This window comes from Podarcis pityusensis, assembly GCF_964106645.2.
Source record: "Podarcis pityusensis genome assembly, chromosome: 4".
In the NCBI taxonomy this organism is placed as follows: Eukaryota; Metazoa; Chordata; class Lepidosauria; order Squamata; family Lacertidae; genus Podarcis; species Podarcis pityusensis.
The window spans coordinates 55342662-55370537 of NC_138027.1; the positions used below are offsets into that span (position 1 = coordinate 55342662).

The window sequence follows — 27876 nt, forward strand, 5'->3', positions numbered from 1 at the left end:
GTGCCCGCCCGCCCGTCTGACCCCCCTTCTCCTCCCGCGACCATCCCAGCAGCGCCAGCGGCACCGCAACAGGATCCAGCCGGATGGGAAGGGAGGGGGGAGACGCGCGCGCACGCTCGCTCGCTCGCTCTCCTCGACACCGCCCCCCTCCCCGCTCCGAGGCGCGCGCGTCCCTATTGGACGAGCCCACTTCGCGCGCCCTCTTTTTAAATCACAACAGTCCGTCCCACCCATGAGGAGAGACCCGTCGACTTCAATGCGCTGAGGCGGAGGCGGGCTGCTCCCCTCCATCTGGGCGGGTTTGATAGGCTGTCTCGGCAAGAGGGTGACAGTAACTGTGACATGTGCGCGCATGCGCACACATAACAGGAGCGCGTGAGCTCAGCGACCGCGGTTGTTATTACGAAAAAAAACTATCCAGCGAGGCACAAACCACGGGGCGGGGGTGGTGGGGGTGAAGAGGGAGGATGTGCGCTTGCGCAGTTTGAGAAGCGGCCGCGAGCCCGAGCCTTTTCTGTAGTGTTCCTTCTCCCCCTCCCCCACCCCGTTATTCTTCTCTGGCAGAGGCGGGAGACTGGCAGCCGCTTTTCTCCGTCTTCCTCGCGTGTCTCTACTCCTTTCCCTTCCCTCTGCCCCCCCCCCGCCACGTCCAGTCCGGCCTGAGACATGAACGAGGAGGTTCTAGTGGAGACGGGAGATGTGACGGGTGACGGCGCCTGGTTCCTCGTGTTGAGCTCCGTGTTCTTGTGTAACCTCCTCAAAATCCTCCTGCCCTCTTGCTCCTCCATTGTAAGTGACGTCAGCCCGCCGGGTTCCCATAGCGACGGCGCCCCGATCCGCCTCCCTCGCTCTGCCTGGGTGGGGAGGGCAGCCGCCTTCCAGCTGGGGCCCGAGTTCAGGGGAGGGCCGAATGGTCGGCCGGGGCGGGTCGAGCGGAGCGTCTCCCAGCCCAGCCGCCGACATCGCTAGGGACGGCCCGATCTTTATCGCCCATTTTTCCTCGGGAGTCTCCCTGTGGGCCTAGTGCACACTGAGCTTTACTCTGAGTAGACCCATTGAAATTAATGAACATGTCTTAAGTTAGGCCAATTAATTTTTATAGGTTATTTTGAGGAAACGTCAATGCCACCCTAAGTCATTTTCGTTATCGCAAGTACGGAAGCAGCGAGGTCACTCTGGATTAGCAGGCAGGCGATCCAGGTGATGGATGTGGCTGTTCTGTTGTTTTATTTAAAAAAATAAGAGGTCAGAGCCATTTACACTGATTGCACTTGGAGGCATTCAGGGCAGAGAGTATATGGAATAAAACGGCCTTATGGATGGAAGCTGTATTTCAAGCTGCCTTGTTTGATTCCTAGTCTGGGGAAAAGGTGGGATATAAATAAATATAATAACAACAGAACATTCTTTGGCTGTGAGGTTCAGATTTGGAGTCAGCGGAAAAAGTATGCAGCAGGCATGTCTTTCAAATGGAAATAGCTTGCCACCTTCCTAGCTATTTGGTGAATTTTGCTTTTCTCCAAATTGTAGAGCCAGCACAGCCATTAGGCAAGGTGAAACCACTGCCTCAAGCAACCGAACCCAACCCCCCAAACTCCCCCGTGCCCTGCTTTTTCTGCCATTGGTGGAGAAGCACCACCAATTTTGGGCAAGATTCCATCCATTTGGGGTGAATCTCACCCAGAATTGGTGCAATCTTGCCTGAAATTGGCGCCTCGCAGCAGCACAGCAGGCAATATCTGGCAGCAGCAGGTATGGTAGCAGCAGGGCGGTACTTCCCATTTGGCCTCAAGCAGTGAAACAGGACACACTGCCCCTGCCAAATTGCAACAGAATTCTCAGCAGTTTAAATATATGCATGCTTTGAGAGAAAATACCCATAATTTAACATAGTATTAAAACACTTATTTTAAAAGAGGATCAATGTAAAAAATGGAACAGAATAATGGAACAGAAACAATCAAAAGTGGCAGACTAGAAATCGATGCACCCATCCCTTGGTAGGGGTGTATTATTATTATTTTTTAAAAGGTAGCTTCATTCATCTTTAGGTTCAGAGTTTGAGAACACAGCCTTTAGCTTTTGTGCGTTTGGACACTCTGGTCCAAGCATGATATATTGAAGAGTTGGGAAGGAGGTAGACTGCTAACAAAGGTCTTTCTAGGAAATTATTCATTGCTTTTCATTTAAAATTCCGATAAACTTACAAATAGGGACATACCTAGTAGTTGGTTAGGTTGGCCCCCATCAAGGGCACAAACCCTGCAGGAAGGGCACAAAAATCACACCTCTCCTTTCTGCCTTACAGTGGCTAGGAGTCCATCTGCCCGCACACTATTAGAAGCGTTCACTGGCGGAGCATGAAAGAAAACCTTTTTGAGTTTCTGTTCCATGAGGGCAGGGTGGGGGGAATGGGGTGCCGATGTAACTCCTAGTCAAGGGTGCAAGGCAGCCTAGGATGCCTCTGCTTACAAAACATTGAACTTAAATAACTTGGGGCACACTTCAAAGTGTACTTGGATCAAGCTGTTTAGGAGAGGGACTAAAAGACTGCTTAGAGAGAAGTAAGCAGTAACTATGTTTTAGAACAAATAAATTCATTTTCTTTTTTAAAAAAGAGGAAAGTGATGAATCAACAGGTGTTTGGACATCTTTCTCTTTGTCAGATATCCAGATTGCTACAAAAGGATGCTGAGCAGGAATCACAAATGAGATCTGAAATTCAGAACATGAAGCAAGAACTTTCTACCATTAGTATGATGGATGAATTTGCTAGATATGCCCGACTGGAAAGGAAGATTAACAAAATGACTGATAAACTTAAGACTCATGGTAAATACTTGCTACTTATATTTGCATCATTAGCCTAACTTTCACTTCTGTTTAATTTTTTTAGATTGTTTGTACTGTTCTCAGTATTTTAAAAAAACATGTTTTTTAAAAAACATGCATAATATAAAACATGACTATATTAAATACCTCCTTCATGGATCACTGCCTTGTCATGGCAAAGGGGCTTGAATAACTCAGAGAAGCTATGAGCCGTGCTGTGCAGGGCCACCCAAGACGGACAGGTCATAGTGGAGAGTTTTGACTAAACGTGATCCACCTGGAGCAGGAACCGGTAAGCCACTCCAGTATCCCTGCCAAGAAAACTTCATGGACAAAAACAACAGGCATATAAAATGAGCTCCTCAGGTCAGAAGGCGTCCAACATGCTACTGAGGAAGAGTGGAGGACAAGTACAAGTAGATTCAGAGCTGATGAAGCGGCTGGGCCAAAGCCAAAAGGTCGCTCAGTTGTGGATGTGCCTGGAAGTGAAAGGAAAGTCCAATGCTGTAAAGAAAAATAAAGAACCTGGAATGTAAGATCCATGTACAAAGGTAAGCTAGTGGTCAAAAATGAGATGGCAAGAATAAATATTGACATCCTGGGCATCAGTGAACTAAAATGGGTGGGAATGGGCGAATTCAGTTCGGATGATCATATCAACTACTGTGGGCAAGACTCCCATAGAAGAAATGGAGTGGCCTTCATAGTCAACAAAAGAGTGTCAAAAGCTGTACTGGGATGCAGTCTCAAAAATGATAGAATGATCTTGATACGAATCCAAGGCAGACCTTTTAACATCACAGTAATCCCAAGTTTATGCACCAGCTACCGGTGCTGAAGAAACTGAAATTGACCATTTCTATGAAGACTTACAACACCTTCTAGAAATGACACCAAAGAAGGATGTTCTTCTCATTATAGGGGATTGGAATGCTAAAGTAGGGAGTCAGATAAAAGGAACAACTGGCAAGTTTGGCCTTGGAGTTCAAAATGAAGCAGGGCAAAGGCTAACAGAATTCTGTCAAGATAAAAAGCTGGTCATCACAAACTGTGTCGACCACAGCAAACTATGGCAAGTTCTTAAATAAATGGGAGTGCCTGATCACCTCATCTGTCTCCTGAGAAATCTCTATGTGGGACAAGAAGCTACAGTTAGAACTGGACATGGAACAACTGATTGATTCAAAATTGGGAAAGGAGTACGACAAGGCTGTATATTGTTTCCCTGCTTATTTAACTTATATGCAGAATTCATCATGCGAAAGGCTGGACTGGATGAATCCCAAACCGGAATTAAGATTGCTGGAAGAAATATCAACAACCTCAGATATGCAGATGACACAACTTTGATGGCAGAAAGTGAGGAGGAATTAAAGAACCTCTTAATGAGGGTGAAAGAGGAGAGCGCAAAATATGGTCTGAAGCGCCACATAAAAAAAACAACCTAAGATCATAGCCACTGGTTCTATCACCTCCTGGCAAATAGAAGGGGAATAAAAGGAGGCAGTGAGAAATTTTACCGTATTTTTCGCTCTGTAGGACACACCGGACCATAGGAGGGGGAGAACAGGAAAATAATTTTTCTTCTTGTTCTCCCCCTCTAAAACAAGGTGTGTTCAAGGGGAGTTTCCGCTGTGCTCTGGAGGCTTCAGGCGGCTACCTTGGAAGCCTGGAGAGCGAGAGGGGTTGGTGCGCACTGACCCCTCTCGCTCTCCAGGCTTCAGTGAAGGCAACCCGAAGCCTCTGGAGTGCAGCGGGAGTTCCCTCTGGGCTCTGGAGGCTTCAGGTTCCTTTTGACCTGCTCTTTGGGGCTGGCATTGGGGGGGAAGCACTGCTTTCCCCCACTGCCAGCCTCAAAGATCCCTGAAGCCTTTGGAGCGCAGTGCAAGTTCCCGCTGTGCTCCAAAGGCTTCAGGCTTCGGGGACAGCCCTTGGAGCCTCCGCAGGACAGCGGGGTGCAGGCACCTTGCTGCCCTGCGGAGGCTTTGCACAGCCATCCGCAAGCTAGAACAGCGAGACAGAGCGCTCCACAGCGCTCCATCTCCCTGTTCTGGCTTTGGGCTTAGCTGCGCAGCCTGCATTCACTCTATAGGACGCACACACATTTCCCCTTAATTTTTGGAGGGGAAAAAGTGCGTCCTATAGAGCGAAAAATATGGTACTTTATTGGGCTCCATAATCACTGCAGATGGTGACAGCAGTCACAAAATTAAAAGGCGCCTGCTTCTTGGGAGAAAAGTGATGACAAACCTAGACAGCATCTTAAAAAGCAGAGACATCACCTTGCTGACAAAGGTCCGTATAGTTAAAGCTATGGTTTTCCCAGTAGTGATGTATGGAAGTGAAAGCTGAATCATAAAGAAGGCTGATCGCCAAAGAATTGATGCTTTTGAATTATGGTGCTGGAGGAGACTCTTTGAGAGTCCCATGGACTGCAAGAAGATCAAACCAATCCATTCTGAAGGAAATCAGCCCTGAGTGCTCACTGGAAGGACAGATCCTGAAGCTGAGGCTCCAATACTTTGGCCACCGCATGAAAAGAGAAGACTCCCTGGAAAAAACCCTGATGTTGGGGAAGATTGAGGGCACAAGGAGAAGGGGACGACAGAGGATGAGATGGTTGGACAGTGTTCTCAAAGCTACCAACATGAGTTTGACCAAACTGCGGGAGGCAGTGGAAGACAGGAGTGTCTGGCGTGCTCTGGTCCATATAGGGTCACAAAGAGTTGGACACAACTAAACGACTAAACAACAACAACATATTACCGTAAATACAGCAAGCTTAGGGATCTGCTGATACATCAGTTTCAAGGCAATGATAGTGTTGTGTTATTAATATTTCTATATCCGTGTTTTGTGAACTACAAAATGTTTTTGGAAAAAAGCAAGGAAACAGGTGCCGGAGACTAGTTTTTATTTTTCGTTTCTACTTATACACCCATAGCCTCTAGAATTTGAATTTTAAAGAAGCAAGCATCCTTAAAGTGGAAACAAAAGTTATTTTTATCAGTTGAAAGTAAAATCATGTCTCCTATTAATGTAAATAATGCAAATCATACTTGTTTCTTTTTACAGTGAAAACACGAACAGCTCAACTAGCCAAAATAAAGTGGGTAATAAATATTGTATTCTACATTTTGCAGGTAAGTAAAATTGGTTTATATATGGAAGCCTTTCAAAGCTAACCATGTGAATGGGCCTTTTTTGCAGTGGCTCTCCCTTTGTGGAATGCTCTCCCTAGGTGACTTTATTACATATCTTTAGGCTCCAGTCAAAAACGTTTCTCTTCAACGAAGGATTCAGCTGATTAACTTTGCATGACTTTTAAAATGTGTTTATGGGAGGGGGGTTATTGGTCTGTTTTTGTTTGATTTTGTATTTGCATTTTGTACTTTTCTGTTGTGGACTGCCCTGGGATCTTCAGATGACAGGTGGTATACAAATTTAATAAATACTAAAAATTGATTAATATTCCTTAGCCATGTGCCATAATATCCAATGTTTATATTCGGAAACAAATTCCCTGCACATATCAAATCAGGTATTGTTTCACATGAAGAAGCATTCAGTTATGTGATACGCATGCACACACTTACTCTCTCTGGTGTGTATTGTTTTATATGAAGGTGCATTCAGTTATGTGATAGGCTCATATACGCCAGAGATGTATAGTCCAAGCACAGATTTACCATCTGAGTGAAAATTAGGCCATAGGCTTTCCTTTGCTCTGCCTTTTCATCTGGCAACCAATCACATGAAGCTGTGTCCAGTGCCATGCACTCTGAATAGTCCAGCATAGAAAATGCAGACTTCCCAGCTGTTACAGTGCAAGCCAAGAACTGATGACTAATCAAGAAGAGGCTGTGTTCCTCATATGGGGCGAGGGCCAGGGTTCTCACTTTGTGTGGCACTGACTTTGAGGTCACAGTACAGTTGTACCTTGGTTCTAGAACGAAATCTGTTCCAGAAGTCCATTCAACTTCCAAAAATGTTCGAAAACCAAGGCGCAGCTTCCGATTGGCTGCAGGAGCTGCCTGCACTCAGTCAGAAGCTGCGGAAGCCACGTCGGACATTCAGCTTCCAAAAAACGTTCACAAACCAGAACACTCACTTCTAGGTTTGCGGTGTTAGGAAGCCAAAATGTTTGAGTCACAAGGTGTTCCAGAACCAAGGTACCGACTGTAGTTGTATTGATTTTTTAAACAGTGGGTTATTTTTAAGGATAACATGGGCACCTAGCACTTGCTAGGCATCAGAAATGCTGATTGCGCAGCTAGATGTAAACAAGAACTCTTTTATTTTGAGGTTTTCATGCATAATCATGTAACGATTGTTTTAATTCCAGGCTGCCTTAATGATCTCACTAATCTGGAAGTATTACTCTGAACCAGTTACTGTGCTTCCAAGCAAATGGCTAGCTCCACTAGAACGTTTAGTAGCTTTTCCAACAGGAGTGGCAGGTAAGCCTATATTATTTTAATGCTTCTCAAGCTTTTCCAGGAATTTCATATATCTTTCCTATCTTAATATTATACATGAGTTGATTTTGAATGCATTGCCACGCCTCTGCCTTCCCAGATTCCTGAATAGTTGCAGAAGCTAATAATGCTTGGCTCACCATGTTAAAATGAATAAGAGATGCAGTGAGAGCACTGTTTGTTGTGTAACTCCATAATTTACATTGGAGAAGGAAGAACTTAGTGGATTATGCCCATAGTCACACACCTAACCACATCTTTCATTTGCATAGAGATTCCAGATTACACATACTAGTAGTACTGGGCTTTATATAATTCTTCTGAATCAATAGTTATCTCATAGATATATCCTTATGCAAGTGTTTTCTGCAACTACTGGTGTTGTTACTGAATCTGATTTCTTGTCCCTACATGTTTAAATATGTATGTTTTAGTTACTGAGAATACTAGTGTCTTACAGCATGTATTTCTTATTTTTAGGTGGTGTTGGCATTACTTGCTGGTTGGTGGTTTGTAACAAAGTTGTGGCCATTATGCTTCACCCTTTCAGCTGAGAAGGATTCCTAGTTTCAGCAGACTTCTCAGTTTCTTGTGAAATACAGCATCCATACATTGTACCATCTGGAATGTACATGCCTATGAAAAGCAGGCAGGGTTTGGGATTGAGTAATAAAGCATCAATAAATCTTAACACAACATTCTGTTAATATTTTAATATATTGTATTGTATTGTGTAAAGTTTCTTTTCAGTTTATAACCTGCAGTGCTGGGCATAAGTTCTATTTAGATTGACAGTTGATCAATCCTAACCATGGCTACTCAGAGTAAGTCCCATTGAATTCAGTGGGTCTTAATTCTAGGTAAGTGAGGTTAGGATTGCAGCCTATGTGCATGTAATGGTTTTAAAGCCATGTAGACATTTTAAAAGTGAAAGGAAAATAGCTTTTTAAAATAATGTGGTTCCTTTAATTTTGTCCACATTTGTTTCTCTATTGTAATTTCAGTGTTGTCAAATATGTTATGATTGACTGTTCACTACCACAGTACAGACATAATATACCATAGTTCACTAAGCTAGGAACAAGTGTCAAGTCCACATTCTACCAATTTAGCAATTCAATCCTAGGAACTACAGGATTGAAGCTTCAGCACTTCAATCATGGGAACTACAGTTCCCCATTACATCAGGCTAAGATCTAAAATGAGGATCAGTTTATGGTTTCAGATTCCGGTTAGTAAGTTATTATGAAATCACAGGTCCCCTAAAGGCATGGTATGAGTAGAGGGGAAGCACACAGGTCCAACATTTTTTATGGCCAGGAGCTTTCCAGCTAATCTAGCCCGTATTCTGTTTTTGACTGTATCTGCCTGATATCAATTCCTTCCTTCTCTGATTCTTTTTTAAGAAGATTTTGATTAGTATCAAAATATTACTGGAAGGGTCTTTGCCTTATGCAACAGTGGCTCTTTCTCCCCCTCTTGGCCACATGCTGTGTTTTTGCTTAGAGAATTCAGCATGATGCATATTTTATTCTAGCCACTTGTGTGTAAGAAATAGGAGATGTGAGAACTTACATGTTAGATAAAATTTCCAAACAACCATTGACACAAATAAACTTGCTGGATAGGTTTGTGCTAAATCTGTACCCATTTGATGACTGAAAGCTTTTTAGATTCCCATGTAGGGAATAATATAGTTCTTAACACAATGCTATGGCTCCCTCTACTGCCCAGGTGATCTGCTGGCTCTGTCTGCAGCACATGTTCCTCTCCCACTTGTATTGAGCCCATGTCTGCTGCTTTAACAGAATACTGTACCACTGAAGTGGTGCTGGTGTGCAGCTTCCCTGATCCTAAGTGCTGTAGGTACAGTACATCATGGCAGTAAGATCAATCTCCTATTTGTTAGGAACAGATGAAATGATACATTGTTGCAGTTGTGTGTGTTTAATCATACTGGGTCCTGTTGCATATATTGACACCTCTTTGTACTAATTATGTTCAATATTTTGTGTTCTAAGAAGGAAAATAAAAGAGAACAAAGTTGTGGGTAGCACAATATTTAATATTTAAATTACCAAGAATGTTTGATTAGAGGAAGAGCTTTTAATGGCTGTTTCGAATGTTACCTGTTTTCCATATTTGGGGTTCAGTTACAATAGTAAAAAACAATATGGATATCCAATTATAACCATAGAAATTACTGTAACCAACATATCTTCCTGCAGTGAGAAATTTGTATAGACAGATGAATTAGTCTGTGTAGTCTGAAGATGGCCAAATTTGAGAGTTAATAAAATAGGCCTTACTGTCATTCTTCTTTCTGGCAACAGCCCTATAACTTGCACCCATTATGTCTATATCAGATTACACAAATCAACATGGCTGGGTCAAAAGCACCCCATTTGAAGGCCACTTCATCTAAGTATTCACTTTCCTAACTGGGACCATGTAGATAATTTGAATCACTGCATTCATTTAAGAGGCTTTGTGGAATGGAATAAGTGAGAAAAGTTATGCAGTGCCTCATTTTTCTATTGTAAATACGCATTAACTGTCTTTTTCCCCAATAAGCTTTACCACCAATGCCTATTCAATGCAATTCTTTCCAATGTATTCTTATTTAGAGCTCTAGTAATAGACCTGTCATTGTGCTTCATTTTAATTTTTAAAAATGCACTGCAATATGATGATTTCATTGTTAAATATAAACTGATAACTTGCATGCATGTTTTCCTGCAATGGAATATAAAATGTCTACTACTTATGGTAAATGAAACTTTCTCGGGGGGGGGGGGACCCAGTCTGCAGCAGTTAATGAATTATTTTCATATACTGTGTGTGTTTTAAGCTGAAAATATTGTTAAATTATGGCAGTAATTATTTAAAGTTTTCCAGGAAGGCAAATGTATGGAAAACCTTTATATGGGCTTGTTTGGAATCGCCACACTGCAAACCATCATTGACTTGTGAAATCTCATAAGACTTTTCACTCATCAAAGTTTTTTTTTCCTTAACTGCCTCTTTTAAATTAAGTTTTGAGTGACTGTCCTTTAAGATGCAGCTTGGACCAAAGAGTTCTTCCATAAGAGTGGTTTTCTTTTCTGTTGATACTGCAGGAATGTGTTCTTTGCCAAGCGTCGACATGGTGTCCTTTTGCCTTGTTTTGGTAACCTTACCAAATGACGGTTCATAGGCACTGCTTGAATTTTCTGCCTTTAACTCAGGTATTTCACCCTGGTGTCTATTCACTTGTCTACTACTGCAGGTGGTGCTTGTGTTGGACAGTGGACCTGTTGAAGGGTATCCTTGATGCAAATTTTCAACAGCTTCTGAAAATACATACTGTTTCTTTAATGTGGATGGTGTTTTGTATCTTTGTGTTACTGTTTCCATTTTATCACAGCTCACTTGTTTTGGCTCATTTTCTTGTTTTTCAGTTGCAACTTCTTCCTGGTTATTCATTTTTTGTTGGATGTCATGTGTGGACTCCAATGCTTGGTCTGTCCTTAATTTCTCAAACTCTTCTTTCAACAAGTTGAGCCTTTGTCTTTCTCTCCTGTTTTTCTGTCTTTCTAGGTTTTCACATCTGAAAAGTTTTTCTGTATTTGGACATATCTCTTCCCCTAATAACTCTACAAAAGAATATTATTATTTCAACAGTAAAAATTCTTAGAAGTCAGTCAATATTTTTATATCATAATTTTTATATTCAGACAGAAATTAAAACATTAAAACAGATTTAGTAGCTACAAATGACCTTAAACACAGAATCAGCACCCTTAGCAAATCAGCTTCTGGGAACTCCCCACCCACCGCTTAGCTGAATTCCATGTGTCAGCTGAGAAGAGGTAGGTTGAGCAGAGGACAGAAGGGGCAGTGTGTATGATTGTGTTTATATGTTAAATGAGTGACTGCCTGTCTGGTACTGTTCCTTTTGGGTCTGGCCCCATCCAGCCTGGCTCAAGAGTATTACACTAAAATAATCTACCCTTTGGGCTGAAAAAAGACTCTACTGCTGCTGAAAGATTTGCTAAATCTGTAGACACATCAGATTCGAAATACTGTTAAGATACCTGTGCATGCTATATTCGAAATCTGTTGCATTGTTAATTTTTGATTTTGATGAACTTCTGTTTTTGATTCCATCTCTTTATCCACATCACATAGTTTGTCTTTGCAATTAATATCTTTGGTTGTCAACTCCTAAAGAAATAATAGAAAGAAAAACACATATATGTCAGTTTGATTTGCACTTTGTAGCTTTCTAATGTCTTTGAATAGCAGCAAGTGATGGATAGATTTCAGTTCTCAATCCGTGACCTAATTTGCCTCCATAAAGTAGACAGAATCTATCTGAACTCCCAGCAAATTAACATAGGCTTAAGCATACGCTGGCTTCAGCCTCATACTTTGTTTGGAGATGGTCTAAAATGAATGGGATCACATGAGTCCCAACACACTAAAGTCCACAACACAGGAAGATAAAGGTAAAGGACCCCTGGACAGTTAAGTCCAGTCAAAGGCGACTATGGGGTTGCAGCGCTCATCTCGCTTTCAGGGCCGAGGGAGCCGGCGTTTGTCCACAGACAGCTTTCTGGGTCATGTGGCCAGCATAAGTAAACCGCTACTGGGGCATGGAGGATCGTGATGAGTGCCAGAATGCATGGAAACATCGTTTTCCTTCCTGCTACAGCGGTACCTATTTACTCACACTGGCATGCTTTCAAACTGCTAGGTTGGCAGGAGCTGGGACAGCAATGGGAGCTTACCCCGTCGCGGGGATTTGAACCGCCAATCTTCCAATCAGCAAGCCCAAGAGGCTCATTCAGAGTAGAAAAATGTCTGTTAAATAAAACAAGGACTTGTCCCCTGTGATTTTCTGACCATAAATCACAGAAACAAAGTGGCAAGGAGGGTTTTTTGCTTTCCTCACAAGTCCTGTTGTATGAACTTAAGATGCCACCTGGATCAGACCAAAGGTTTATGTCAGCATTCTGCTTACACAGATGGCAATGCCTCACAAGTAGAACATGATCACAATAGTACTCCCCTGCTCAAGATCCTCAGCGACTGGTACCCAGGGATATAGGCCTTCGATACTGGAGGAAATGGAGCCATCAAGACTAGGCCATTGATGGCCTTGTCCTCCATGAATCTGCCTAAAACCCTTTTAAAGTCATCTTGGCTGTTGTCCATCACTGCTATGCACCATGTGAAGAAGTACTTTCCCCCTGTCCTGAATCTCCCAACATAGTGGTGTAACCCATGAAAAGTGTGCAGTGCAAGCATGTCTGTGATTTCCTGCTCTTATCCAGGAACTGGACAAAAACTGATATGCAATGAGAAATCCACAGTTTCTCTTTCATGTCCTTATCAAGCATAGGAGTGGTGAAGAAAAACTCTGCAAGGCAATTTAAGTTCACAGCCCCTTTTCCCTTCACTATCCTGTTGCTAAAATGTAATTACTATCTCAATATCCTCTTCAAAGCAGAGGATGCTGCAGTCATACTCTAATATATGGTGGAGGCACTTGCACAGATTTTTTCACTGGGTGTTCATACAACTGTGCCAAGAGCAAATAATACAACATTAGGTTCCTTGTGAATATGTCTTATCTAGCCCTTAATTATAACAGTTGGACTTGTTTACCCAAGCTAACACAACAATCCTCAGCGTGTTTACTGAAAAGTGAGTCCCTCTTCCTATTATTATTTTATTATTCAATAAATTTATATACCACCCTATACCCACAGGTCTCAGGGCGGTTCACATGCTTTGCACATAACACTAACTCTAAGTAATGCATTAGCCCTGAAAAACTATGAGTGGCAAGCCAGTAAGAAGCCTATAGCTCATGGCTTATTTGGAGCAAGACAAACCATGAACCAAGGTTCCATCATAAGACAAAGACAAGCCACAGATCATGACAGCCACACAGGGCTTAGGAAGAGTGCAGCTGCCACCATGGTCCTTACTTTAGGAACCAGCATATTTGCTTGTTTGCGCTAGCCAGCATTTGGCTCAATGTTTCATGCAAGCTGGAGTCACCTCAATGATGAAGTAAACCTATTTCATAGAATCAAAGAATCATAGAATCATAGAGTTGGAAGAGACCACAAAGGCCATCAAGTCCAACCCCCTGCCAAGCAGGAAACACCATCAGAGCACTCCTGACATATGGTTGTCAAGCCTCTGCTTAAAGACCTCCAAAGAAGGAGACTCCACCACACTCCTTGGCAGCAAATTCCACTGTCGAACAGCTCTTACTGTCAGGAAGTTCTTCCTAATGTTTAGGTGGAATCTTCTTTCTTGTAGTTTGGATCCATTGCTCCGTGTCCGCTTCTCTGGAGCAGCAGAAAACAACCTTTCTCCCTCCTCTATGTGACATCCTTTTATATATTTGAACATGGCTATCATATCACCCCTTAACCTCCTCTTCTCCAGGCTAAACATGCCCAGCTCCCTTAGCCGTTCCTCATAAGGCATCATTTCCAGGCCTTTGACCATTTTGGTTGCCCTCCTCTGGACACGTTCCAGTTTGTCAGTGTCCTTCTTGAACTGTGGTGCCCAGAACTGGACACAGTACTCCAGGTGAGGTCTGACCAGAGCAGAATACAGTGGCACTATTACTTCCCTTGATCTAGATGCTATACTCCTATTGATGCAGCCCAGAGGACATTTCAATGAGGACAATGCTATTTTCACAATGTCACTGTAATATGATACAGGAAACTGAATGTATGTTAAGAAATGAAGCTATAAGGCACAACACAGCATGAACAAGAGTGGTTTAGAGTTGTAAAAGGATTAATTCAGATCTGCCATACCTCTTTTAAAAAAACAACTGAACTTTTCTCTGCCTCGTGCTTTTGAAGAGCTGTTGCTTCTAGATTCACATCTACTTGTACCGACTTGGAGACATTGACAGCTATGAAAAGACAAGAGGAAGTAAATATTGAGATGTATCCCCTCTGCACTCCTGAAAAATGAATATGAAATGCTTATGTCTGGAATTGGTGGTGGGCTAAATATGGAACAATAAACTGAAATTCAATCCTGAGAAAAACGTTCTATGGGCAGATGCTTCATCAATTCAGGGAGATGGCATTCAGCCTTTACTTGATGGATTACCTTTCCCTTAAAAGTTGGGTCAGTGGAGGCCTACACAGCCTCTATGGAATGAAGCACCTTTCATCAGTTGAGGTTGTAGAGAGAGCCTGGCCATGGTAATCTGTGTTCTGGTAACATCCAGGATCAGGTACTATAACATGTTATAGATATGACTGCCTGGAAGCTACAGTGCAAAATGCTGCCCCTAGCCTACCAACTTGGACTGGATGTTTGGGTCATTGCAATGGTGCTACAGGAATTGCAATTGCTTGGACTCTCTCCACCAACTGGCAGTGACTCTTCAGGATTTTAGACAGTGCATTCTCAGTACTACTTAGGGATGTTGGAGATTCTACATGCAAAGTAGTTCCTCTTCCATAAAGCTGGAGTCCCTCCTTCCCATTTTTTAAGGACTCATTTGGTGTGGCATACGTTAAGCAGTCCAAGTTGTTTGAAAAAGCTAGAGTAAGGTGATACTTTTTGTTTCGTGGCTTACTGAGAAACCCACCTTTGAGCTGCACACACAAGCAAAGCTAGTTTCATCTCAGATGTCCTCAGAGAGGTTGGTACTTCAAGGTCCTCTGCCTTAGTCCAGTACTGGACATACAAAATGAGATGAATTCGCCAGTGGGTGGTCTTCGCTATCTGGCCCCATTTTTTTTCTTTACTTAATTAAGCAAAAAGCAGGCCAGCAGCTGAGCTGTTCTGCCACCTTGCTGCTGCCCCACCAACTGAAACCTCAAATGCCATTTCCCTGGCTGGGAAATAGCTTCTGCTACATAGAGATAGCCATTTCTTTTTCTGATGTCCATTGAAAGGAAACAGAAATGACATTGTTCCCCCACGGTTGGGATTTAAGTTCATATGGTGGAACAGCGGCCTTTGGCTTAATTAAGTACAAAAAGGAAGAATGAAAAGACCACCCACTTGCCATTTTATCTCACAGGGAATCACACCAATTTATTTTTTATTTAGTTGAACTAACTAAGGCTAATTAATTATGTGGCAATTGATGAGTTGAATTAATTGAAGAAATGGTGTGGGTGATCAGGAGTGGGGGTGCCCATTAGCATAAGAGTTTATTCGAAGTGATTTGAATGGTAAATCATTTGGTTTGCCTTCTGTAAAATGTAAACTATAATAGTTTACATACTATAATAGTTTACATATAATAGTTTTTAGAAGACATCTGAAGGCAGCCCTGTTTAGGGAAGCTTTTAATGTTTGACAGACTACTGTATTTTAATATTTTGTTGGAAGCAGTCCAGAGTGGCTGGGGAAACCCAGCCAGATGGGCGGGGTATAAATAATAAATAATAAATTATTATTATTATTATTATTATTATTATTATTACTACTACTATATTGGTTTTTAAATTTGCACCTATGAATATAAATTAGCACATACAAATGTGCACCTTTTTTCTCTTTTGTGTTTGGTGCATATACTCTTGTGGTGGAGCAATGCATAAGTGGGCACCATAACTGGACTTACTCCCCCCAAAATGTGCAGGAGATTGCTGTCTTTCTTTACAATGATAGACATGTCTACTCAGTTCAATGAGTGTTACTCTCAGGTAAGTATGTATAGGATTGCAACTATAAATAAACAAAGAAACGTGTGCTTGCAAGTGTATACACACACAGCTATAGATAAACATATATACACATACACACCCCTAGATACATATTGTGCAGTAGTATTCATGGAGCTTTAACTGGTCAACAGGAGGGGCTATGATGTTAACCCTACCCAATGTGAGGGGACAGTTCCATGAGGCCTGCAGTCAATATGCAGGCTGCTTTACTGTACCATCTCCATATTTCTAACTGTAAACCAAGCTGAAATAAAAAAATTCCTTCCTGTAGCACCTTAAAGACCAACTAAGTTAGTTCTTGGTATAAGCTTTCGTGTGCATGCACACTTCTTCAGTGTGTAAACCAAGCTGTTAGATATAGCTTGTTGTGTTATAATTAAACATTTGATGCTGCATTTGGGTATTTCATCAGCCCTACAAAAATTACAGAGGACAGGAAAATGCAATGACATATCTCGCAAATATGTACTATTAATACCTGCAACTGAACAAAAATTGAAATGATATTATGGGCACTCTTATTTGGCTGGTGTGATATCAAATGCAGGCTTACCCAAGACACTTAATCAGGACAGTAGAAATTGCAGACTGAGGACTAGGGGGAGCTATGTACCGAAATGTGTACCTAGAGTCGATTGGCTTTTCTTATGGAATGACAATGATACAAAGTTTTAAATCTTGCACAGTAATATAGCCAATTTACTTCTGATTAACCCCCAGCCCAATCATTCTCAAAGCCATAAAGTTATGAAAAAACTGTAAAATAATGTTGAGATTTTTAAAAATACAAAACTGTTGCTGATATTTAGAACTTGTTGCTGAAACCTCAGTTCAGTAAGTTGCTGATGGCAGAGCAATCCCTAACCCTGGCTGGACAACAGCAGTCTTTGTGCAGCATAGGTGCTACTGCTCACACCAGCCAGGGTAGAAAGTGGGAAGCAGGGGAGAGAAAAACCTCCTGTACACTATACCAGCCAGGGACTGGCATAGTGAGTGGGTCTAGATTGGCCCAGTGCCATCATGTGCTGGCAGTGGAGCTGACTCAGAATCTGGTGGATCCCAGCGCAGCTCAGCCCCTTCCACTCACCGGAACACCACCCTTTGGGGCTTTCTGTTTGATTTCACCAGTGATACCACCCACTCTTTTAGTGAGCAGTACAGCAAAGTGCTGAGCCAGAGGCATCAGTGGATCTCTTTTAGGCTGGTCAGAGGGAGGGAGACATTGCAGTCATTAAAAATAATAATAAATACTGCAGAGTTTTCTAATACAGTTTTGGCACATGAAAGCGACATTCCACATTAAAAATGAGCAGAAAAACATTATGCTACCTTTGGGGGGAGACTCTGAACCACCTTTGTCCTGTTGACCTTTAAGCATCCGATTTGCATAAATATTTCTCACACCAAGTTCTCGTTCTTTTTCCTATAAAAACACAGCAGTAAGCTAAAAAAATGCAATACAATTTATTATATGGACCTCAATTATCTATGTGGCCTAATTAGCTGAATTCACTATACATCTTTCATAAAGCACCATCTTATTTTATTCTCCGTAAAAAGCATCTTTGCTTAGTCATAATTTCAACAGGCCAAATATTCTTTCGCTTGTTACTCGAAAGAAGGATGGAGCTTGTTTGGCTGAGATTGCCCCTGAGAATTCTATCCAGCATGTCCTTTTAGATTGGGTGGGGGGAATCTCTTTCATCCGAAGGCCATATTCTCTTTTGGACAACCTTCTGGGGGCCACATACCAATGGTGGGTGGGATCAGAGGCAAAAGAGGGTAGAACAACAAATAGGAATTTAACATTTGTGCAGGAGGCTTTCTTCACACTCACAGGACACATTCCAGCCAGGCAAGAACACAGGAAGGGTACAAAGCAGAGCTAGCTGGTGAGTGGGGAGCATGTGTGACCCGGGGAGACTCCTGAGGACCAGAAAGGTTCCCTATTCCTGTTTTACGTTTGCTATGGGACTCCATGGCACCACAGCTGTTCCTGACAATGACAATGTGGTATTGAAAGCACTAATTCTTGGCACTACAAGTTGAACTGCAAGTTACTAAAAGGGTAACTTCTAAAGCAAAAATCAAAGCTGGTGAGTATTTAGCTCAACCTTTGCTTCATATCTGACATTTGTGCAACAGTATTAACTATTTACTTGTAAATGTGCTATAGCTTTTTTTTTTTTTTTTTTTTTTACAAATGGACCACTTCAGCTTTATGTAGTCGCATCCATTAAGTGGAACACCCTCCTAAGGGAGATTTGACAAACCTGCTCCAAAGAAAGTTTCAGGCAGATGGTTAAACTCACCAATTTGACAAGGATTTTAAAATCCCTGCCAGTGTTTTATCTTGTCTAGCTGCTATCTTAGTTTCAATTTGTGAACTGATTTTCTTGTTACTTGTATTGCCTTTTATAATGATTATAATATTTTAAGCTACTTTTTGAGGACATGTGACCCAAAAGCGGCCATGAATCTAATTATAAACAAACAAAATCTCACTATATTTTATCGTTCACAGCTTGTAATGTCTGATACTTGAAACACAAGAAACCAAATAATCAATCTGTTCTCACATTGTTTAATAGCCACACTTAAGAATACTTTTATTTTTGCACTAGAATACATGTTTTTAAAGCAGCATCTTCCCTCGCCTGTACTAGACATTGTAAGATGTGCAAATGCTCTCTATAAATTGCTAATTCTCTTATAGTAAAATAAACTTGAGGCTTAAATACCTTGATTTTTTGGTTAAGCGACTTGATTTCCATTTGCAAATTCGTGGTAATCAACTGAGCTTCAAGAGTCTTTTTCTTCTCAACTGCTAACTGATGACTAAAGGAGGTATTATTCAACAGCAGCTGCTTTTCTAAGACCTAAAGATATTACAAACGCATGACCATGTACTTTATCTCCTGCCTACTGAAAATCATACAATATTAAATGTAACAGGACCGAAGTACTACAACAGACATTGCAAATTTTAATAAACTTCTTTGGAAAGATGAAAATCCCCATTCTTATTAATGATATCAGGGGTTTACACTACTATTAAAAATAATTTGATTTTTTAAATAATGAGAACAAGTATGCTTATGGTAAACAAGTGTGGTAGGAAATTGTATCCATAATCAGAAATATTGTATCATGTATTCTCTCCCTCCCTCTCTTTTGAAATCTAGAAGGAGAATCATCCATTCCCATAGCAGTTAGTTAGTGAAAATACTGTATTTACTTGAATGTAATGCACACCTTTTTTGGCCAAATTATGCTGCAAAAATTAGGGCACACATTAGATTTGATGGCACCAGCAAGTACCCTTTTGGTTTGGAGGTTCTGAAAATTGAGGTGCACATTAGATTTGATGGTGCATTAGAGCCACATAAATACAGTGGGTCAGTGAAAAATACATGGTGAGGCTAAGTCAGTTCTACCAGCCTCTTTAGCCATTCCTACTCCTTTAGTGGGTTTCTTCTTCCATACTCCAAAGCAGAAAATAGGGAGGGCTCAAACATACATAAAGTGTGGACTGGCCCATATACCTGAAACTTCAGTTTGGCAGATACGGTGCTGTGCAGTTGCTTTTAGTAGTCCATTTTAATGATGGACTACAGTACTCTAAGGTGTGGGATGACTTGATGGGTCCTGCTCTGTTTCTTTTCCCATCTCAAAGATGCAGGGCAGGGCTGCCTTAGTGGCTTTAGGCAAATCACTATTAATCTAAACACATTTACTCAGATGGAGCATTAATTTCAATGGGCTTATTTCTAAATAACTATACCCAGGCCTTGTGAGGCTACTATCCTATACCAGAATGTATAGAATCATCCTGTTAATCTCAATTCCTTGTCTGTAATTGGGGTACTAGTGACCAATCCCATGTAAAAAAACTATTGATTCCCATGCACAAGGCTCTAAACCAAAAAAAACACTACAACTCTAGACTGCAATTTAAAATGAAACAAAATCTGAAAGTACTAAGGTTTAATACTACTGTATTTATGCGAATCTAATGCACCATCAAATCTAATGCACACCCTAATTTTCACAACGTAGTTTGGCCAAAAAAGGTGCACATTGCATACGAGTAAATACGAGAATAATAGCTTTGAAATAAGCTGTTCTGGTTCCTAAGCTCCAAGTGTGTAGTTATGCACATGGAGTTCCTGCCTGAGCAGGTGTCCTCTGTGCATTATGGTGATCTGTGTACAGAGCTGTCCCCATCCCTAGGGTAAATAGGAAAGCCTCAGCACACTCAGGAACTCCTGCACATCTGAACAATAGCTTGGCCAGGACTGTTAATTAGAAATCTAGCAGCACTCTGATATTTCTTGCTGTAATTCTAGTTACACTGCACATTAATATACTGCACATTAGTACCTGAATTCTCTTATCACCAATTTCCATTCTTTGTGTGAGGGTGTTTAACCTGCGTCTAAGTTCTCCTCTTTCTGCGAGATTCTTGTCTTCTGAAAGTTTCTGCAATGCCAGTAAGGTATCTTTTGTCTTTAGTAGTTGTGCCTCAACTTCTCTAAGTTTCTTGGACGCACTGCGCTCCTGCTCTTGAGATTTCCTAAGAAGTACCCTTAGAGTCCTCACTTCACCACACTGTTTTGCTAGAAGATCAGGCAGATTTGTCTCTGCATTTTCGTATTTACTTATTGCTTTCAAATGTCGATATTGAAGCCGCTTCAAGATCTGATTTTCCATGTTAGATGCCTCCAGTTTTTTCTTCAGAACAGACACTTCATTTTTCAGCTCTTTAACTTTGTGAAGCCTGGCTGACAATAAGCGGCAAGCTACATTGTTCTTCTGGGAAGTGATTATAGTGCTAGTATTGAAAAAGCTCTTTTGCTGCTGTTTCTTCTTAGGAAGTGTTTTACCCCCTACATTAAGAACAAAACAAGCTAAAATGGTATAAGACTAGAGAGAGTAAGAGAATGTAAATCCATATAACAGAGATGGGGGACCTGTGATCCTCCAAATATTACTGGATCACAACTTGCATCATCCCTGACTATTGGCCATGATGACTGCTGATGGGGCTTGAGTCCAAGAACATTGAGAGGTTTTCTGTCATTTCTATATAAGTTGCTTAATAGAAGTTAAATGCATCCTAAGGTAGGGATAGAATGTGCAAAAGACTTTATTGTTCAAACATGTTGAGCTTATATATTCATTGCATCATAAAATTCACTGCAGTTCCCCCAAAGATTGTATAACTGATACGATCAGTGTCAACCCATATGGGTGATCACACTTGCTGTCTCCTTAAATAACTAAAAGATTAGGCATGTGTGAATGTGTGTGGCCATGTTCAAACAGCATACTAAAGATGAATCAGCATACTTTGAATGAGGCATAGTGTTGCCTCAGACTCGCATACCCTCCTCCCATAGATTGTGAGGAGTTCAGCAGCTTTTAGTTAACCAAAACTTGTTATGTTGCTACGTGGGGCTACCTTTGAAGGTGACTCGGAAACTGCAATTAATCCAGAATGCAGCAGCTAGACTGGTGACGGAGTGGCTGCTGAGACCATATAACATCAGTCCTGAAAGATCTTCATTGGCCCTCAGTACGTTTCCGAGCAAAATTCAAAGTGTTGGTGCTGACCTTTAAAGCCCTAAACAACCTCAGTCCTGTATATATGAAGGAGCGTCTCCACCCCCATCATCCAGCCCGGACACTGAGGTCCAGCGTCGAGGGACTTCTGGTGGTTCCCTCGCTGCGAGAAGTGAAGTTACAGGGAACCAGGCAGAGGGCCTTCTTGGTAGTGGCGCCTGCCCTGTGGAATGTCCTCCAGCAGATGTCAAGGCAATAAACAACTATTATACTTTTAAAAGACAACTGAAGGCAGCCCTGTTTAGGGAAGTTTTTAATGTCTGATGCTGTATTGTTTTTAATATTCGTTGGAAGCCACCCAGAGTGGCTGGGGAAACCCAGCCAGATGGGCGGGGTATAAATAATAAATTATTATTATTATTATCATCATCATCATCATCATCATCATCATCTATGGTTAATTCAAACAAACTAGCTGCAGAAACCATGGTTGGCTTGTTTTAAACTAACCATAGTTAATGTTAGCAACACAAGGAACTGTGGTTAACTACAGTTTCCAGACACAAAAGTAGACATGAAAGATTCTGAACTCTACTGTGCAGCTGTGCAGTAAGTGGGGAAGGAAGGATCACAAGTCTGAGGCTTGTGGGGACCCATTCATATTATGCACATTAAAAGAAAAGTATTTATCTGGGATGGTTATAAACTTCTAAACATTACAAAAGACCATAGCTAAAATACAACAACCCATTAAAATACAAAAAATAAAAACAGATATAACAGTTCTCAAAAAAAGCCATCTGATATTGCCTGTAAGTCATCATTCTGTGACAGCCTGTAAAAAGAAATAAGTTTTTAGCTTCCAACGAAACATGTACAATAAGGGAGCTGCCTAACTTCAATGGGCAGTGTGTTCTACAAGCAGGTATTTGAAGAAAGGGTATTGTGCATTTGTTAGCATGTGTAATATGTCAGCATTAAAATGCATAATACCTGTAAATTCCCCACAGAATACTGGAAAGCTTTTACCTGACTCCATTTCATACAGGTGACATCAATGTTCAACAGGAGAAAAAATCTGGGAATACTAGTCCAAGACAAATTATGCATCTGTGGAGCAGCAGAAGTCCTGGAGGGTTTGCCTCCATATATTCCTGGATGGCATCTTGTTTTATTTATTTATTTATTAAAAATATTTATTTATTTAAAGAAATTATATACCGCTTAACCACAACTTAACTTGAAGTGGTTTTCTAAAGATACAGAAAGTTAAAAAAAATGGAAACCAATTAAAACTACAGAAGCATACTTCGTCTAAAATACCTGCTGGAATAATAGCAATCTTGAAATGCTATATTAAAAAGAACAGCAGCTGTCTCTAAGTAAGCAGCTACTGCTAAACAGGCTTGCAAAACACAGTAACTGAACAAGGCCTCGAAGTTGGCAGTTACACTCCGACGTGAGAGGTCACAGAAATGTTTTCAAAAGCACGCAAAACGCAAATGGATACACAGAGCATTTCTCCACATTCTTAAATCAGATAAAACAAAAAAGTGAGTAGCAGTGGGGCAGGCAGTGTGTGGGGGGGAGCTGCACTGCTCACCTGGCTTCCCAACGGCAGCCACGCTGCTGGTTATTGAGAGGGACAGAGGCGAGGAAACATCAGACTGGCTCCACCCGCGCTGCTGCACTGAACCACCTTCCCACCTCCCACTTTTGGTACCCAGAAGTGAAACTGGCGCTGGGAAGCCGCTCCATCCCACTCTGCCCCGCCAAACACTACAGTCTAGAGCCCTTACCAAGGAATATGAAGTCCTGGAAAGCAAAAGAAAAACAAAACAAACTTTCCATTCCAAGGAACTAATCAGTAAGTTAACCTCATTGGAGGTAAAGGTCTCTAAACTCAGAAAAAAAAGATTTGGGTTCTGAATTCTGAGGAAATACATCCATACAAGTATCCCCTCTATTTTAATTTCATTTTTAAACCTTTTCTTTTCAATTTTTAGTTGTCTTAGTGAAGATCCAATACAAAATTCAGTTTTAGGTTTTTGCTTTTTTAACTTGGAATTGTAAACATATTTTACTTCTATCCGGAAATTGTTATTTTTCTCTTTTTTCTAGTCTGCAGACCATTTCAACACGTTCTGTTCATAGACCTTAGTTTGCCTACCCATGTTCTATGCCTTAGCTCCCTATGATGTTCAAACACTGTTTTTGTGTAACTCCTTCTTTCAAAGAGTTACAGGTTCTACAGATTTTCAAAACAGCGTTTCTTAATTAATGGGCATCATGCTCATTCGACAGTAGATAGTGTAAGCTGCATGGAATTCAGCTCCTTTAGAGTAAAGCACAGATTCAGAAAAGTTAAAGCAATGTGCATGTCCATAAATGAAGCTTTATTTAGGTCTATGCAATCTACATTCCTATATATACCCATATGTACAAGAACAGAAAGTCAGTGTTGGCTCCAGGTTTGATGGCTTGTATCTAGGTTCTCCTGACATGATTACCTGGCATTCATCAGAGTGTTGCAGTCACCATTGATGTCGAATTCCCAGGGGGTGGGTCTGGGTAGGGGAATTTTAATATTTCACAATACATCACCACAATTTAGCATCACTCCAGAGCACTGTGGGAAATTAAAATGGTGGCTTCTGTATCCCTAATTAGGGTTGCCATTTTAATTTCCCACGGTGCCCCAGAGCCATACTATGTTGGGGGCATTGTGGCAAATTCAAATAGCAGGTCCCAGAGCCCCAGTAGTCAACAGGAGGCCCAGACCAGGTTTCAGTGGTGCACCCTGTTCTGAAAGGTGCCTGAGGATGCCATGTGTTGATGCTGGGTCTGGGGAGAACTCTGGACATAGCATGCAAAGCACACTGTGATTGTGGTAGGGAAACAATGAGCAAGGGCAGTGACATGTTGGGGTGGAAAATAGAATGGATGAATACAGGGGAAGTTTGCCTAGACAAAGGTAGAAGGAGAAGGGCATGATTATCATTACATTGCAGGGTGATGGGGAAGGAAGGAAGGTGGGCTAGATATGAATTAGTATGCCTTCATAGCAAATAAAAAACATATTGCTTCTCTCTTTTGCTTGAAAACATTGCATGATCGAAAGAAGCAGGTGTGAAATCAATAAAGTTACCGGGACTATGCTCATTTATTGCTTTCCAACAGTTCAGAGCTTTGCTTTCAAGGGAGAAGAAACCATAGCAATTTCCCTCAAGTAATTCAATTAGTTTCATTTGGGATTTAACGTTCTTTGGAGCAGATGCTGGAAGAGGGAGTGTTGCAAAATATATTTAGGGCATATCTCTTAATTTTACACACACATTTTTCAAGCTAACAGGTAGTTCTAAAATAATGTGGTGGATTATAGATTTTACTATGCCATTGCCATCATTTGTTTTCATTCATAATGCTTTCAATTCTTTTCTGTCTCTTTTGCACACATGAAAACTACAAAGCTTGAAGGTAATGCTGAAGGTTAACTTTGCCTCAGAACTTCACCCACAGACTGCCAACTCAAATACTAGTGCTGGGATGGAGAGCTGTCATACAGACCCCGGAGGGCTGCCCACAAAGCTATGGGAACGTCTAGCAAAACACAACATACAAGCAGGCACTAGCTGACTTCAACTCTCCTTTCCATCTGGTTTTGCCCTGCCTTTCTTTCCTCTGCGCCCTACTCTCCCTCTTTTTAATGCTTCTTCCTACAGACAAGTGGTTTCCAAAAAAATATAGCATTTGAACAAGGGGCACTTCAGCAATAAAAATGGAGAAGCACAACTGTCAGTTCTCCAGCAAAGCCATGGTCTTCATTAGTTCTGTCATAATCTGTCAACAGTAAGCTAACATTAGCAGTGATCAGTGTGGTCCACCACCTTCTTACCTTTGGCTTGGTGATCATTTTCCTTTGTTTTCATTGATAATTCCTCCTCTTTGGTTTCTGGCTGTTCTAAAATACTGCTGTATCCACTGCCATTGCTGCAAGGGGTTTCTGAAGAGTATGTGTGAAAATCTTCATAATAGTAGACCTGAGAATTTCTGCAGCTGTTCTGCTCTGAATAACTGCTGCTGCTGCTGCTGCTGCTAGCCCTTCTTGAAACATCCTGGTTGAAGTCGTTGGAATAGTCAAGCTGAAAAGTTCCACACTGACTGGAACACTTACTACAGTGGCTAACTTTAGTGCTGCATTTGCTTTGGGTGCTCTTGCAGACCCTACTAGGAGAATCACTTGGACTTCTACTTTTTGTAACTTGTTCACATTTATTGTCTTCTTGGACTACAAAATGGAGAATGTAGTCATCTGAAGCCATCATTCCATTGTTAGACATCCACTATCAAAGTCAAGAGGATTGTCACTTATATTGAAAACCACAAAAAGAACATGGTGCTTAAGTCAGAATTTGAAATTATGCTGTTTTGTCACTGCTTACTCAGGGCCTCATCCTTTGTTCTTTGGAAGTAGTTTGCTCTAAATCTGCACCAATAAATCTTCACAGTTTCTGTCACCTTTATTATATAATTTACTTTCCAACGATGTGATGTGCTTGCACTATAGACTATATTCTTAGCATTGTCATCCACGAACTGCAATTCCTCATGAACATTCCTTGAGTTCTGAGTTCACTCAAGGAACTAAGAAGACTAAAACAAAAGGAAGAGTATTGACATTTTTATATATTGTAATGCAAAGGATTTAAACTTGCATGGGAAAATTTTGCATCGGCCCAAACTACCTCCAGACAAACACATGCAGCCACAGCATTAGTCTTGGCAATTAAACTGAGAAAGGGGAATGGCAAGTCACCCTTTGCTACTGCAGAAGCCCGCAAAGAACCAAAGGCCCCTGGCCTAACTGTATGAATTACCTTTCACTTACACGTTTAAAAACATGTTTAACTTGCTGAGCCCTCTACTATGCAACTTTTATATAAATGAAGCTGAATTCAGAGATTCAGAGAAAGGCAAGGACAAAGCAAGCGCGGAGAGGAAGCATTGAGAAGCGACATGGGACAATAGTGGTGGGAGAAGGAAAACAGAAAAAAAACCTTCTGAAAAGTTTCAAAAATTAAATAAAAGAGGAAATGTTGGGGGATAGCATCACTGCGCCACGGGATCAGTGAGCCCTGGTATAGGGCTGCAATCTCACTGCGGGTGGCTTCCCCCTCTCCTGGTTGATGGGGCTGGAGGAGTCGCGGAGGATTAACGACAGAAGCAATTCCGGCAAGTTCAAGAGGAAGGAGAAGGGAAGATCTGCTGCCCCCCCGAAGGAGCGCGCCTCCTACAGTCCCCTTATGATCCCCCACGTGCTCCGCCTACACCTTCTTGGACCTCTCTTACCCAGAGCCAGGACCAAGAGCAACTCTTACTCCCTGTGCAGCTCAGGGCTTAGGCTTCTTCCCTTCTCCCGCGCGCAGACAGAAGCTTCCACCCCGCCGCTCCTGTGTCCACGCTACCTGGTTCCTTGGGCTGCATGGGCGGAAGGAGTTGTTTTCAGGTCTCCGTTACTGTGGCAACCGCAGAACTTCGCCGAGCGTCATGGGACTTGTAGGACTGGACAAAAGGGCCTCGTCGCTCGCTTGCTCGCAGCCCCCAGCCCGCCTCCCCTTCTCCACCGCGGCGCAAAGGTTTCCTGGTTTTATTCCGGCAGCAGAGGCCCCAAGTAATCCGTCCCCCACCCCCACCCGTAAGAAAAGTAAATCGACTCGAGAGATCGACTCCCTCTGCGATCTCACCCAAAAACAAGCGCGCACTTTCCTAATGGGCAGTGTGATGAGTATCACGCATCTCTCAGGGACTCTTCAGGTGTAGGGTAGCCAGCGTGGCTTCTGTCCAACTAGGGCAAAGGATCCTGTCGAATGAAGGGGCAGACTCCAGAGTGGCACCCAATACAATGCGTTGTGTGTTTTTAGCAGGGAGAGTTTCTCTCTTGACTTCATCCGCCGCTGGACCCTGGAGGGGCAAGGGAACCAAAGTTCTTCTCTCCTTATAACATTAATTAGGTGGGGTCGCCCTCCCTTCCCACGTGGGGTGAGATGGGCAGAAGAGGGAGCTGCAGTTCCGTTTGGTTCAGACTCGGCGGCGGCAGCAGGTTGCCGATGGGTTTCTTTGTCCCCCCGCCAGGCCCAGCGACAGTGGCTGAGGATTACATTTCTTTCCCTTTGACCATAGCTGAAACTTTTCCCTTTTCTTGCGCGGAATCCTATTCGCAATAAGGGAATTTCCCTTTAAAAATGGGAAAAGTTGACAGCTATGCCTTTGACATCTCTGCTGTCTGAAAT

General features: G+C 41.9%; 2 protein-coding genes across 7 annotated transcripts; one reads left to right on the forward strand and one right to left on the reverse strand.

The window, feature by feature from the left end:
* Nucleotides 1-194: 194 nt before the first annotated feature.
* On the forward strand, nt 195-8025 carry GET1 (guided entry of tail-anchored proteins factor 1). The gene is made up of 5 exons (XM_081004500.1): nt 195-789; nt 2667-2832; nt 5908-5975; nt 7178-7292; nt 7791-8025. Exons 1-5 carry the CDS (start codon nt 667-669, stop codon nt 7862-7864), a joined length of 546 nt encoding a protein of 181 aa, XP_080860626.1. The 5' UTR covers nt 195-666; the 3' UTR covers nt 7865-8025.
* A 1329-nt stretch (nt 8026-9354) lies between these two features.
* Nucleotides 9355-27142, reverse strand: LCA5L (lebercilin LCA5 like). 6 transcript variants are annotated; one of them, XM_081004434.1, is made up of 8 exons: nt 27052-27142; nt 25482-26239; nt 20405-20931; nt 18763-18900; nt 17351-17444; nt 14141-14241; nt 11387-11516; nt 9355-10945 (listed from the first exon to the last, which is right to left on the reverse strand). In XM_081004434.1, exons 2-8 carry the CDS (start codon nt 25924-25926, stop codon nt 10191-10193), a joined length of 2190 nt encoding a protein of 729 aa, XP_080860560.1. In that variant the 5' UTR covers nt 25927-26239; nt 27052-27142; the 3' UTR covers nt 9355-10190. The 6 variants fall into 6 exon arrangements, with proteins under 6 accessions (XP_080860560.1, XP_080860562.1, XP_080860561.1 ...); XM_081004436.1 differs by having other exon boundaries at nt 20405-20910; nt 26936-27076; XM_081004435.1 differs by having other exon boundaries at nt 9355-10936; nt 26936-27076.
* Between the last annotated feature and the right edge of the window lie 734 nt (nt 27143-27876).

Bases quoted from the DNA above. Each gene is read 5' to 3' on its own strand.
- GET1 (XM_081004500.1), top strand. From the start codon at position 667: ATGAACGAGGAGGTTCTAGTGGAGACGGGAGATGTGACGGGTGACGGC. The intron at 2,833-5,907 runs GTAAATACTTGC...TTCTTTTTACAG, and splicing joins TGATAAACTTAAGACTCATG to TGAAAACACGAACAGCTCAA. The intron at 7,293-7,790 runs GTAAGCCTATAT...TCTTATTTTTAG, and splicing joins TTTTCCAACAGGAGTGGCAG to GTGGTGTTGGCATTACTTGC.
- LCA5L (XM_081004434.1), bottom strand. From the start codon at position 25,926: ATGTCTAACAATGGAATGATGGCTTCAGATGACTACATTCTCCATTTT. The intron at 18,901-20,404 runs GTACTAATGTGC...TAATATCTTTAG, and splicing joins TTGGTGATAAGAGAATTCAG to GTCTTAGAAAAGCAGCTGCT. The intron at 17,445-18,762 runs GTATTTAAGCCT...GTGTTTTTATAG, and splicing joins CGCTTAACCAAAAAATCAAG to GAAAAAGAACGAGAACTTGG.